Source organism: Centruroides sculpturatus, unplaced genomic scaffold (genome assembly GCF_000671375.1).
Source record: "Centruroides sculpturatus isolate CEXI.00-Female unplaced genomic scaffold, Cexi_2.0 scaffold476, whole genome shotgun sequence".
Taxonomy (NCBI): Eukaryota; Metazoa; Arthropoda; class Arachnida; order Scorpiones; family Buthidae; genus Centruroides; species Centruroides sculpturatus.
Window position 1 is genome coordinate 114,717 of NW_019384596.1, and position 13,383 is coordinate 128,099.

Consider the following 13,383-nt stretch of genomic DNA (forward strand, 5'->3'; position numbering starts at 1 on the left):
TATATATATAATACGATAAATAATATAATTTATACGTATAGAAAATAATTTAAAAAGTATAAGTAAATTTAAAGAAAATTTTTGGCCGTTTGCCAAAGCTTTCTGCCATATGAAAAGGGATATTTCCTGTTATAAATTGTTTAGAGTAATTGATTTTAAATAATGTATGTAAGCATTTCCGAAATTTTCCTTACAATTATTATATTAAAAATTAAACTTGACACTTTTTCTTTTTTTTATGAAGCCAGTAAAGTTATTAAAGGAAGTAAAAATGCTTAAAATGTCTTCCCACTGGGATTTTCTTAGTATTGAATCCAGATGTCCGAGGAATACCATCACTTAACAGGAGAGATAAGATCTTTATCTACCTGGTAGGACTTTTTCATACAAAAAAAAGGAAAGGAAAAAAGAAAGATTATTTTTGTAAAAAGTTTCCTCTGACCATAACTCAAGAGATAGAAAAGATTTTACTACTGATTTAAAACACTCTCTCGAAACTTTGTCAAGTCTATGTTTTTTTTTTATATGGAAGAAATTTTGTTTCTATAAGATTAGGTTAAAGAGAAGAATAAACTGACTTATGCCTGCGATTACCGCTTTTTATGTAAGGCAAAGAAGTTATATAAGGCTAAAATGCTAGGTGGCAATGGAGGCAGACACACACACATCTTATCTTGTTTTCACCGGATGTCTGTACAGACCAAAACGGGAAGTCCTCCAAATTTTTTTTTTTTTCTTTCTTTCTTTCTTTGTTAATTCTATTAAGCCTTAGATCTAACAAACATTTCGGAGAAACTTTAACTTTGTATCTCGTATTGAAAATAACAGCGTATTAATTATTTTAAATGTTTTGTTATTCATTTATAATATTCTGATTTAAGTAAATTAAATGTGTATACAAAGTGTACTCTTCAATTTTATATTTCCTCAAAGTCTCTTCCTTCTACAGTTTTCTAATACAAAAGCTTTTACCGTATTATTCTTAGTATTAAAAACATCACAAGTTTTAGACTTTAATTAATAAAATATTTTATAAACACGTAATTCTTTCTACACTTTTTTCGTGCATATTTTAAAGGGATTGCATGTTATTTATTTTTAAAAATATTATTTCGTGGAATGTTACAACATTCTTTACGTATAATATTTCAAATGTTTTACTTTTTTGCTTTCACTCGTTTAATTTTTGAAATAGTTTTAGCCAGTTGTAATACTTTGCTATCTCTGCGGCAGTGTAAATTTACTTTTTATTAATTAATTAATTGTATTATATTTATTTATATTTTAAATTCTGAACTGACGATATGAAGAAAGACAATACTACATTATTAATCAAACCAAAAGTATAGGCCTATATATATTAATAGGCCTTGGAGAGGGGCGAATGACCAAGACGGTTAAAGTGTCAACCTACTGTTCTGGAGGATTCAGAATCGAATCCGAGCAATCCCCGAGATTCGGGGCACATTTCTTGGGCCCCATCTCTAATCCACATATGTTCTTAGGGCCTCATCTTTTATTCAACACGCATTCGGGGCATATTCTTCGGCTCCCACAACGGTGCAGTCTGGTACCACCCGGGTGATCCGTTGTGGGAGCCGAGGAATACGTTCTAGAATGAGACCCTTCGTCATATTCATCGTGGATCTGGATGGATATGATCGAAAGGGCCTTCACTGCCCGTAGGATAGAAAGAAACAAATAAAATGTTCTTAATGATAATAGTTATTAAGTAGATGTATCAATACTTAAGATTAAGAAAAGTGAATAAATATAATAACATTTTTAAGATTTATAATTTTACGTTGTTAGAAAATCAAATGGTTATTTTACAGTACAGTCGACCCACCTATAACACTGTTGATAATTCCGTTTTGTGTGAATTCCATGCTGTACGAGTCACTTAGATTTTACAAATACGTGAGCCGTTCACACGTATTTGTAAAATCTAAGTGACTCGTACAACATGGAATTCACACAAAACGGAATTATCAACAGTGTTATAGGGGATTCGACTGTAATTAAGTTTTCTGTTACACCGCCATCTCTTGTCGAAATATTAAAAAGTTTATTTAAATAAAAGGAAAAAAAAACTTCTGTATTGATATTGCTGCAATTGAGAAGCATGTGTAGTTATTAATAACATTTTCAAGATCATTTTTACTAATCTATCAATCGTTTGGTTTGTCAGTTGTCGATGTGATGTAATAAGCGATCGATCAGAAGTCAAGTAGGCGTTGCTGACATCTTCAATAGTTACAGGATCAAAAATTGGAAAGGTCAAATGGACATTAAGAGGACTTTAGAGTTCTAAAACTTAAAAATAAAAATCTTAATTGCTTTTTCTATTATATTGTAATTAATATTTTACAATTAATTTCTAATTTTAAAAATATCTTTTATTTTATTCGAAGGAAAAAAATCTTACCACACAATAAATATGTATTTGAGTTCTATGTATTTACAATACTGTAATTATCAATTTTTTATTTTACTTTGATCTTAAGGTTACGATCTCATCGTCAATATTGTAAATTTATATTTAAATCAATACATCGCTTTATGTTACAATGTTATATAAATTTACCACATGAATTTCGTATTCTCTTAATGCAACGTAATTATATTTCGAAGCGATTATTATAGGAATCGAGTAATTATCTTGATACGTAAAGAATAAAGTTTATTTGTCTGTTCTTTATGTATTTGGAGATGGTACGAGCGAATGTAACCAAACTTTAAAAAAATTATCTTCTCGTTTAGGAGAAAGTTAACGATTACTTTTTGTATAAAATAAAATAAAATAAAACCATTCTCCGTCTTCGATAAGGTGGCTTATGTATCTGACTAACGAAACTGGCATTCTCTAGTATTGAATCACTACCAAACTTCATTCTATGAGCAGGAAATTTTCTAAATTTCTTCATTATTAATTGTACAGTACATTATATATAAATTGTTTAGAGTAATTGATTTTAAATAATGTATGTAAGCATTTCCGAAATTTTCCTTACAATTATTATATTAAAAATTAAACTTGACACTTTTTCTTTTTTTTATGAAGCCAGTAAAGTTATTAAAGGAAGTAAAAATGCTTAAAATGTCTTCCCACTGGGATTTTCTTAGTATTGAATCCAGATGTCCGAGGAATACCATCACTTAACAGGAGAGATAAGATCTTTATCTACCTGGTAGGACTTTTTCATACAAAAAAAAGGAAAGGAAAAAAGNTAACTCGTCGTTTGTGACTCATGAAAATATGTTATTTGATACACCGATAAACCTTACATCTGTAAAATTTAATAAATAATATTTTTATATTACGAACATTAAAAGTATTAGCTAAGGGTAGTAAAAAGTCGATCTAAAGAAACTAAATATCCATTAATAAATGGTATATAACTGAAAATTTCAAAATAAAAACTATTCACAATAACGAACTATTTGTTACGTATAGATTAATAGTGGAACACACCAAGTTAAACAATTTTAAGAAGAGTTCATTTTAAATGCATTGCATTCATTATGTGATGGATGAAGACGGAACGATCCATCATACTCACTCTGATTATCTTAATCAGAGTACCTTTGTTTTTGAATTTCGATCGAATTACTTTGATATAGTTTTGAATTTTAAGTGTCGAAAGTTGTTTTTTTTTTGACGTAAACGTCAATCTAAGATTAATTATTTATCTTGACTAATATAAATTTTACTTGATATACTTAACAGAAAAGAAATACAATCGACCCCCCCCTATAACACTGTTGATAATTCCGTTTTATATGAATTACATATTGTACGAGTCACTTAGATTTTACAAATACGTGAGCCGTTCGCGGCCCGCACACGTATTTGTAAAATCTAAGAGACTCGTACAACACGGAATTCATATAAAATTATCAACAGTGTTATAGGGGGGTCGACTTGTATTTCTTTTCTGTTTATTTAATACTAAAATTAATTAATTGTGTTTGATTTTTTAAAAAATATTACTATTAGATAATTAATAAAATACATAAAACATTTATATTTTTATTTAAAAAATAAGACTTATTGATGGTAAAAAAAATAAAGTTTCTGAATATATATAGTATACACCTATGTTTAAATAAGCGAGACTGCATAAAGTCCGTATAGAATTTCAAATATAAATGTTAATGTTGCGACTAGATTTGCGACAGTTTTCGTTATTGAGGTCAGCAAAAAATCTTAAACGGGACAAACAAGCTATTAAAGAACAAGTAATTTTTAAATAACCACATATTGATTTTTTAAAACAAATGTATTATGACGTAATTTTTATTATTTTAAATTATAAAATAAGAATAAAATTTTACGATTTTTTTTTTCTTTTTCTTCTTTTAAATATCTAGAAAGGAGTCGTCGTATGCGAACAGCAAATATGTCCCTATGCCAAGGGGTGCTACTTTTTAGCATTTGGAGAGAGCCGGTCCTGTTGCGACGTTTGTTTAAGTAAATATTCTTAATAATTAATTTCTCTTTACGATTTATTCTACGTAATTAAAACTTACGAATTTATTTAAAGGTTGTAACCACGAAGGCGTATCTCACAATAGTGGATCGGAGTGGATAAGTTCGAAAAATTCGTGTTTAACTTATTCGTGTCAGGTAAAATTTAATTTATTTATTTAGAAATTTTGCATTTTTTTCTTTTTTGTACAGTATTATTATTACTTTTTTTTTAAAAAAAAAAATAACAGTCTGGTATCATAACTGAATCTACCATACATTGTCAAACATCGTGTCGTCACCCCATTCCTCCAGAACCTAACGAATGTTGCCCGAGATGCCAGGGTATGTAACAATTAAATATTGCTTTAAAAAGGTTCAAACGTTTGTAATAAATCTTTAAACGGTTTATACATATAGTATATAACACGACAACGTTTTATTAGAATAAAAAAATTATCGTGTGCTGCCATCTCGTGCTAGAAATAAAAATTTTTAACGTTATAAAAAAAAAAAAAAAATAGTTATCTCGTCGACTTTTATGGAAATATCTTAGTAGTAAAGAAAATAGTTCAAGGATCTTCTTAAATGTTCAGAATTGTGCTTCTTTAATACGTTTATCTTTCCGGTCATGACATCTGCTGTCGAAGTTGAAAGATAGAGTGCAAGGACGTCTTTGTTTTCTCATATTTGATCGGAAGTGCTGTGTAGGCGGTTAGATAAAAATGTTGTTTTAACTACACACGACATTTTCTCGTTTTATTAATAAATATATATATTTTTTAATATATGAATTAAAGACGTTGCGAAATAATATATTTAGTTTTATCTCTTGTCAACAGATGGCAGCATGTTACATTAGAAAATTCATTATTATCGATTATTAAAGTATACTGTTTTATTTTTAGGTTGTCAAATTAATGGAATAAATTACACAGACGGTCAAACAGTTCCTTCTGATTCTTCAGATCCTTGTCTTACATGTAGCTGTCAGGTTTGTCTATTTTACAAATATACAGTATTCTCTATACAAATAAATACAGTAGAGCCCCCTATAACACTGTAGATAATTCCGTGTTGTACGAGTCACTTAGATTTTACAAATACGTGAGCCGTTCACAGCCTGCCACACGTATTTGTAAAATCTAAGTGACTCGTATAACACGAAATTATCTAAAGTGTTATAGGGGGTCTACTGTATATATAACATACTAGGGGTATTTACTTTGTATTTTTTTTTTTCTAGAAAGGAAATGTTGTTTGTAAGAAAAAGGCCTGTCCAGTTTTGCCTTGTCCGCAGACCAAGTTCGTCCATAAACCTAACTCTTGTTGTCCGGAATGCCGAGGTAAATATTCAACACACGACTTATACCGAAAACTTTTATTATTTAATCAAATAATTATGTTTTATTTTGTATTATATTTATTTCCGTAGGCGCTCGAAAGATTTCCGATTTTAAAGATAAATGTTTAATCGGTTTGGACATCCATAAAAATGGAGACTCTTTCGTTTATGATCAATGTACTCAGTGTTCCTGTAATGTAAGAGTATATTAATTATGATTATTAAAAGTTATCGTATTGTACAAATATATAATTTACATTAAAATCGATAGACGTCGACGACTTTTTGTAAGCGTCAAGTATGTCCACCATTGGAATGTCCTCCTTCTTATCAGATAAAAGAACCGGAGCAATGTTGTCCCTATTGTCAACGCCCGGAAGAGAGAAAGACCGTTTGTAGGTCAGGTGGTCAAATATATCAGGCAGGTCATTGGATTTTTATTTTCGAAAAATATAGCCGAAACTTAAACCTATAACATTTTTATCTAATTACCCGTTTCCTGTATTTATGACAGAACGGACAACACTGGCAAAATGGTTGTTCTAACTGTTACTGCCTTCAAGGGAAAGTCAGATGTTCTGTTGAGTTTTGTAAAACTTCTAATAAATGTCCCGCTGGCCAGAAATTAGTCCATTTACCTAAAAAATGTTGTCCAGTTTGCGTCGAAGGTAATCATATTTTGCTTCTTTCCCCCCTGTCTTTTTAATGATACGAATAACTTTTCAGATTGGTTTGACTCAGTTAACACTATTAACACTATAAATATAAGTTTATAAGAGTTCATTATTTTTTAGAAATCACGATTTTCATATATTTTGGATTTACTAGACGATGGTGTATGTACGGTGTTCGGAGATCCGCATTACAGAACATTCGATGGGAGGACATTTAATTTTCAAGGAACGTGCAAATATACTTTGATCAACGATTGTGCTCATAAAAGATTTACAGTTCAAGTAGCGAACGAAGCCAGATATTCTAAGATGTTTTCGTGGACAAAATCTATAATTTTGAAGGTTCAAAAATCGTAAATAATATAGTAAGGTTATATAATTAAATAATTTATATATAATTTTTTATTGTAAAACTTTCAGATAGACGATACTAAATTAGTATTGGGACAATATAGAAATATCAAAATTGGAAAGAAGCGTGTCAGACTCCCTTATATTAAGCTAGGAACTTTATCGGTTGTAGAACAAAATTATACAGTTACCGTCAGAACTAATTTAGGTAATTATTATGTATATAAGTTTAGAAAGGATATCTTTTTTTTATTGATAAAAATAGTGTATTATAATGTAATTTATTAAAGTAATTGTTTGTTTCGTGATTAGGAATTCGTTTAAATTGGGATGGAAATAGTTATTTAGAAGTGTTCGTGCCTTCTCACTTTAAAAATCAGTTGTGCGGATTGTGTGGTAATTATAACGATAATCCGGAAGATGATTTCACTACGAAGAAAGGAAAACTGGTTTCTAGCCCGGAAGTTTTTGGAAATTCGTGGGCGGTATGTTACATTTGCATTTATATTGTAAAAATATTAATGTTGAAAGAAACAATGGTTGTGTTATTTTAAATACTATCGATGCCCTTTTCATTTATACAACAATAAAACATTTTTTTTTAAATATATAAAAATAAAATAAAAACCATGCTCTTATATGTGCAAATAATTCTATGCCAGGTATGCTCTTATAAGCGAATCGGGACATACGTTACATTGGAGCTGTAAAGTGGATGAGGCAGACCCTCCCAGCCTAGAATGATCAGAGACTTTTGGACGAAGTTCTTTCTTTGATCTTGGTGGAGTTCGTTCGTGACAATGATGTTTTGGTTGAAATATTGAAATATTACAGCTCCATCACCATGACTCCAAACAAAAGAAGATCACCCTCTTCTTCTCTTCTTCGGTCCTTTGACATTTTCAACGGCTGGTTGGTCTTTGTTCACTCATAAGCGCTTTACCAAACGCTTTGCATATATCTTTGTTGCGTTGTGGCCACGTTTGAAGTGATAGAACATCACGCGAATGTTTCTTCGAAAGTATATTTCTCTTGTTAGATATTGCTGATGCATCTATTCCAATGAAATGTGTGATCAGACATCCTTCGGTTACTCTCTGTATACCCACATCGAACGTTCTAGTGTATTTTCTTCCAGTCGTTTCTAGAGAAAAATCGAAATTTTACCAATACAACCTGATATACTCGTATATTCGATCCAGAGTTAAATCGTGCGAACTTATTAATCGTAACTTTTTATAGAAGAAAATTGTTTTAAATACAGTCAAACCTTTGAACAACGGCCACTAACAAGGACAAAACCTGCCGCTTTTTGTTTAAAAAATGTCCGCTGTTTAGAAGTGGCCGTTATTAAAGATTCGACTTTAGTTTCATTAACATAATAATAATAATAATTACGATTGGAAAAATTTTGTGTAGCATTTAATTGTCACGTTACATAAACAGTAACATTTTAGTAGTGTTAACGAATGTTTTTTTTCATTAGGTCGGTCGAGGAAAGAAATGCTTAATATCGAAATCTCTGCAGACCACGCATGCCGCTTGTGAAAGTAACTTAAACACAAAGGTTAAAGCCATTTACGAATGCAACGTTTTAAAATCAGATCTGTTCCGTCCCTGCCATAGTACAGTGAATGCCATGCCTTACTATAGGTAAGTTTATATTTGTTTACCTACTTTGTATTAGAATTTACTGTAATTTTGAACCGAGGCGTGAATGTAACTGATACGTTTTGCAGATCGTGTGTGATGGACATGTGCGAATGCCCGATTGGCAGGAAGTGCCATTGCGAGTCACTTTTCGCCTACGCTCAGCATTGTAAACGATTAGGAATACAGTTAAATTGGAGAAAGGATTCTGGATGCGAAGGTAATTAATTATATTTCTAATCTGCTATTTATTCTACTGTTTTTTAAATGAATAAATGAGATTTAAATTTTCTTAAGGACACTAATTTGACCTCGTTTATTCCAATTTCTTCGGAGAAATGCACATCTCTATATGAAAGAGTACATCTTGTCGAGTGTGGCTTACTTAAATTTTTTTTTTCATTTTGTATATATTTGATATATTTTTTTAATCGATAAATGATTAGAAATTATTATGTATTTGTTATTTTCAATCTCCAAGTAAAACCAGATACTTTTTATTACTTGTGTTTATCGTAGTTTTTTCTTTATTTTTAGTAGGAATGAAACTGCATTTGACAATAGGATTTATTTCAACGATTTTATTTCCATCTTTGTAGCCTGGCAATCTGTTTTTACGCCCACGTAATCAGCTCTGTAAACTTAGAAATGTCTTTTTCAGTTAGTGTTAATTCTGTGATTTCTGTACTATTTATAATTTAATGAATTACATTCAAAATTAAACTTTCTATAAACAATTTCTATAAAATCTTGCCTAAATTCAGTAAAAATGAAGATTATGATGTACAAAAAATTTCATTTTTACTAAATTACGTGTCTTAAAACCATTTGTTTAAAATATTTTTGCCACTCTTTTGTTTATAATTTTATATTGTACAGATTTACATTTCGAATCAGATCTGCATCACTCCCCTAATACATAAACCTCCCTGAAAATTTCATAAATGTTCGACAAAAGACACAGGATATTGTTTCAAATACTGTAACTCCTGTGGGATATAATAGGAATCTACAAACTAATAACTGTAGTTTGTAGATTCCTATTATAGTTATTTATAACAAACGAATGCTGTAATAGTATATTGAGGATATTTGTCGTATCAAATAATGAAATTTTTATTTTGTTTGATCTGTATCATTATGATAATTAGAAAATAAATAAATAATATTTTTTCAGGAAGCCATTGTCCAAAAGGATCGGTGTATAGAAGTTGTGTTTATCCGTGTCGTAAAACCTGCAAAAACTATCAACGAGCAAAGCCATGCCGAAGAAAATGTAGACCAGGTTGCGAATGTGCAGAGGGTACAGTATGGTATAGAAATAAATGTATTCCAACACAGCTGTGTCCAGTATAACTAAAAGAAAAGAATTTCCGTTTCATTTCATTTACCAGCAGGTCTGGTATTTCAATTTATTTTATAAGCAATGTTTATTTCATCTGTTTTCTTTGGTGAGAAGTTCCTTTATATTGAGCGTGCCTGTGCCTTTATTTTATAAACTACTGCGATAAAAAGGCTCTAAATAATGAATTTTTATTGAAAAAAAGGGCTGGTTCCTTCGATTAAAAAGGAGAGACGAGAAGTACAAAATGTAAATTGTGATAACCGAAGAGATTCGTTAGATTTTTGACAGAAATGAACCTTATTTGGTATTAACACGCACACGAAATGTTAATATATATTACTATTCACAGTTATGACGACTGATAAGGCTTGAATGATGGTTCCAAGGTATGAAGATACCCAAGTAAATTGCTTTTACTACAAAGTTGAAATGAATTAATTCATTATATTCATATGTAAGTATATTTCAAAAACAATAAAATTGCCAAAATTTCAATTTATTAAAAATATGTTAAAATTAGTTTTTTGAAACATTCTGTGTATAAGTTCCTTGTATATTACATATGTTACTAAAAAAAATATATATATATAAGCAAATTAGCAAAGCAGACTTTGACAAAAAAAAATAATAATAATGTTTAAATTGTTATTGTGCTCAAAATAAACATTTTTCTATATTATTAATTAATAAATTAATTATTAAGTTACATATATTTATTCTTTTCTTTGTCTGCTATAAAACATACGCACGCAATATTTAGTACAGTACTTAAATTATGTCGAACAATATAAACTTCTATTTATTGCGCTGTTAATGATCGAAAGTGAATGGGGGAAGAGAAATTAAAATCAAAATTTAAAAAAAAAACACTCAACAGTATTAAAAATTATATTGTAAGTTATTTACAAATTGCATAAATTATAAGAAAAGTTCATTTGTTTTTTTTTTAATCGAATAATGATTGATTGTGTAAATTTATTCTGTCTTTCATTTATTTGTACATTATTGTAATAAATATGCACAGCATTTATGTTTGTATTTAATTATGCTAGTCAATATTTGTCGCATTGTAATTGAATGTTCACTGCGGTATATATTAATGTAATTTAAAAAAAAACAATGTAAATTTTCAAAGGGGAATATCTGTTATCAAAATTAAAAAAAAAAAAAAAACTGTTGATGTTCCCCAAAATAACTAAATTTGTATCCATTTATCGTTGAATAAAATGCATGCAAATGTTTGTTTATGGTTTTTCTTTTTCTATTTATACTTTGTACTTTATTTGTTAATAAATAATTGATTTTTTTAAGCTTTATTAAATTAATAATTTATCATTTATTATGAATTTTTCGTGGCTAAAAGTTTTGAAGTAATCATTATTACTTGATTTTTTATTTTTTTCAATCCAATTGATAAAGAAATTACAAGAAAAATTTCTAATTTATCAACCAATATTTTATACTATTTAAAGAAATTTATTTTGTATGATTAAGAATTGTTTGATGCAAAAATAAAAAATTTTTTTAAGAAATTAAAAGATAAAAATCTAAAGCTGAATATAACAAAACATAAAAGTGAAATAACTTTAAAAAAAAAAACCCACAAAAACACTAAAAAAATCCAGCAACGAGTTGCTTGACTTTTCCGGCAACATTTAGTGGCGCCAACTGTTTTCATATTTTATTAAATAAAAAACATTTTATAATTTTTAATAATTATAAAACGGCAAAAAGCTTAATTTCGAGGCTAGGGATGAATTTTACAAAAAATTGTAAGTGCTAATAACAAGTAAAATCGCCATTAAGTCCGACTCTACTGGAGATACACACGACCATTCTTTATCTTCCCATTCCCTCGACTTTTAATCATCAAAATTTAATAGGATCAATCCCTCTAACAAACAAATCTCCCTGAAAAATAGTAATTTCCGACAAAAAGTGCAGGAGTTATTAAACTTCAAAAAGGGGTGAACAAAGTCGTGCCCTCCCACATACAAACACACACACACTAGCATCCATACATACAGAAAACTATCCTGAATTGTTTAGCATTTCTCTACGTTTCAAGGTCCCCCGAGTCGAAAAATGTAAAAATTTTGAACCAATCGCCATACGTTTCCTCCATTATATATAACAGAGCTGGAAAAGTAAAATTAATGTGTTCAAAAATCAATAGAAGAGCTTATTTTCGAAGAGACGTATCTTCAGAAAATGCAAATTTTAAATAATTGCTTTAAATGTTAAGATAAAAAAAATTTAATTATTGGCACAGAGCTTTATTTTTATATTCTGAATATAAGTTTAATAGTGAAAAAACAAAAATTCAAAAGTGAAACCAACGAAATTGAAGCATTTAAATGGAGAATGCAATAAATGCATTGTCCAAAACCTTTAATATATAAAAACAAAACAGAGCATACAAATAATATACAAAACAAAAGTGAAAATCACAAACTTTGTTCATATGATTGAAGATGATAAAAAATCGAATGTTTCCAGTTTATTTAAAAGTCTCTCCACATTATCTATCTTTTCCTGTTTAGTCCCCAACCCAATGGTAATGAATTAACTATAGTTGACCCCTATAACACTGTTGATAATTTCGTATTATATGAATTCCATGTTGTACGAGTCACTTAGATTTTACAAATACGTGTGCCGGGCTGTGAACGGCTCACGTATTTGTAAAATCCAAGTGACTCGTACAACATGGAATTCATATAATACGGAATTATCAACAGTGTTATAGGGGGTCAACTATACTAGACATGACCATTTTTTTACCTTTTTTTAAAATTGTATGTTTGCATACCTCTCTCTATAAAAATAGTACTGTTTGCAACAAATATATTTAGAATTTATTCTGATTACTTTCATTTCAGATACTTCAAACTCCATTTTTGTCTTAATTAATATGTGAATGAACTTCAAGTTTCCAATTACCAAGTTGCCAGTATCAAAGACAAAACATGCAGTGTTATCAGGTAGTGATTCATTCATCAAATAGTAAAACTATTTAGTTCTTTGTGTGTACAATACTAAGAGTTCACACGCTATTTTCTTTTTTTTTTTTTCGTCATTTTCGCTTTTAATATGCTGATTGCTTTTACTCACAATAGCTCTACAAATGTCAGCTCGAGGAGTGCCAAAACCGAGGTGAAATGAAAGCAATAGCTGATTTTAACTGATGATTAAAAGTTGACCACACCATCACGGATCCTCCACTTTGTACAAGACACGATAAAAGATGAGGTTGATGCTAATAGTTTCGCACACCATCAGGACCAGTGCCGTAACTAGCCATTCCTCTGCCCTGTGCAAGAATGCATTTAAGCCCCTTAATTAATTAGGTTTGGGAAAGTAATAAAACTAATACACGCATTTTGGGTCCCCCTTCCAAGTGGGCCCTGTGCGGATGCACCTGTTGCACCTGCCTAGTTACGGCACATATCGGGGCTATCCACTAAAAGCTGTGCGATTCCATAAATTTGAATGGCCAACATAACGCATTGCAGAGCTCGGCTGCCTTTCCATACGGGAAGTTATC

At 29.9% G+C, this 13,383-nt stretch overlaps 1 protein-coding gene across 2 annotated transcripts in view; it reads left to right on the forward strand.

The window, feature by feature from the left end:
• Positions 1–12,784, forward strand: part of LOC111624879 (BMP-binding endothelial regulator protein-like) — a 19,565-nt gene extending 6,781 nt beyond the window's left edge. The window contains exons 3-17 of one of the 2 annotated variants that reach the window (XR_002756646.1): positions 4,375–4,474; positions 4,548–4,630; positions 4,723–4,816; positions 5,380–5,465; positions 5,718–5,817; positions 5,907–6,013; positions 6,088–6,237; positions 6,331–6,484; positions 6,645–6,832; positions 6,911–7,049; positions 7,154–7,326; positions 8,328–8,494; positions 8,581–8,711; positions 9,669–10,290; positions 12,719–12,784. Coding sequence is in view for 1 of the 2 variants with exons in the window: in XM_023367852.1 (XP_023223620.1) it covers positions 4,375–4,474; positions 4,548–4,630; positions 4,723–4,816; positions 5,380–5,465; positions 5,718–5,817; positions 5,907–6,013; positions 6,088–6,237; positions 6,331–6,484; positions 6,645–6,832; positions 6,911–7,049; positions 7,154–7,326; positions 8,328–8,494; positions 8,581–8,711; positions 9,669–9,847 (1,851 nt within the window). In the remaining variant the exon portion in view is untranslated. Of the gene's footprint in view, positions 1–4,374; positions 4,475–4,547; positions 4,631–4,722; positions 4,817–5,379; positions 5,466–5,717; positions 5,818–5,906; positions 6,014–6,087; positions 6,238–6,330; positions 6,485–6,644; positions 6,833–6,910; positions 7,050–7,153; positions 7,327–8,327; positions 8,495–8,580; positions 8,712–9,668; positions 10,724–12,718 lie in introns of those variants that run through there. The other variant, XM_023367852.1, reaches the window with a different exon arrangement.
• Positions 12,785–13,383: the final 599 nt, after the last annotated feature.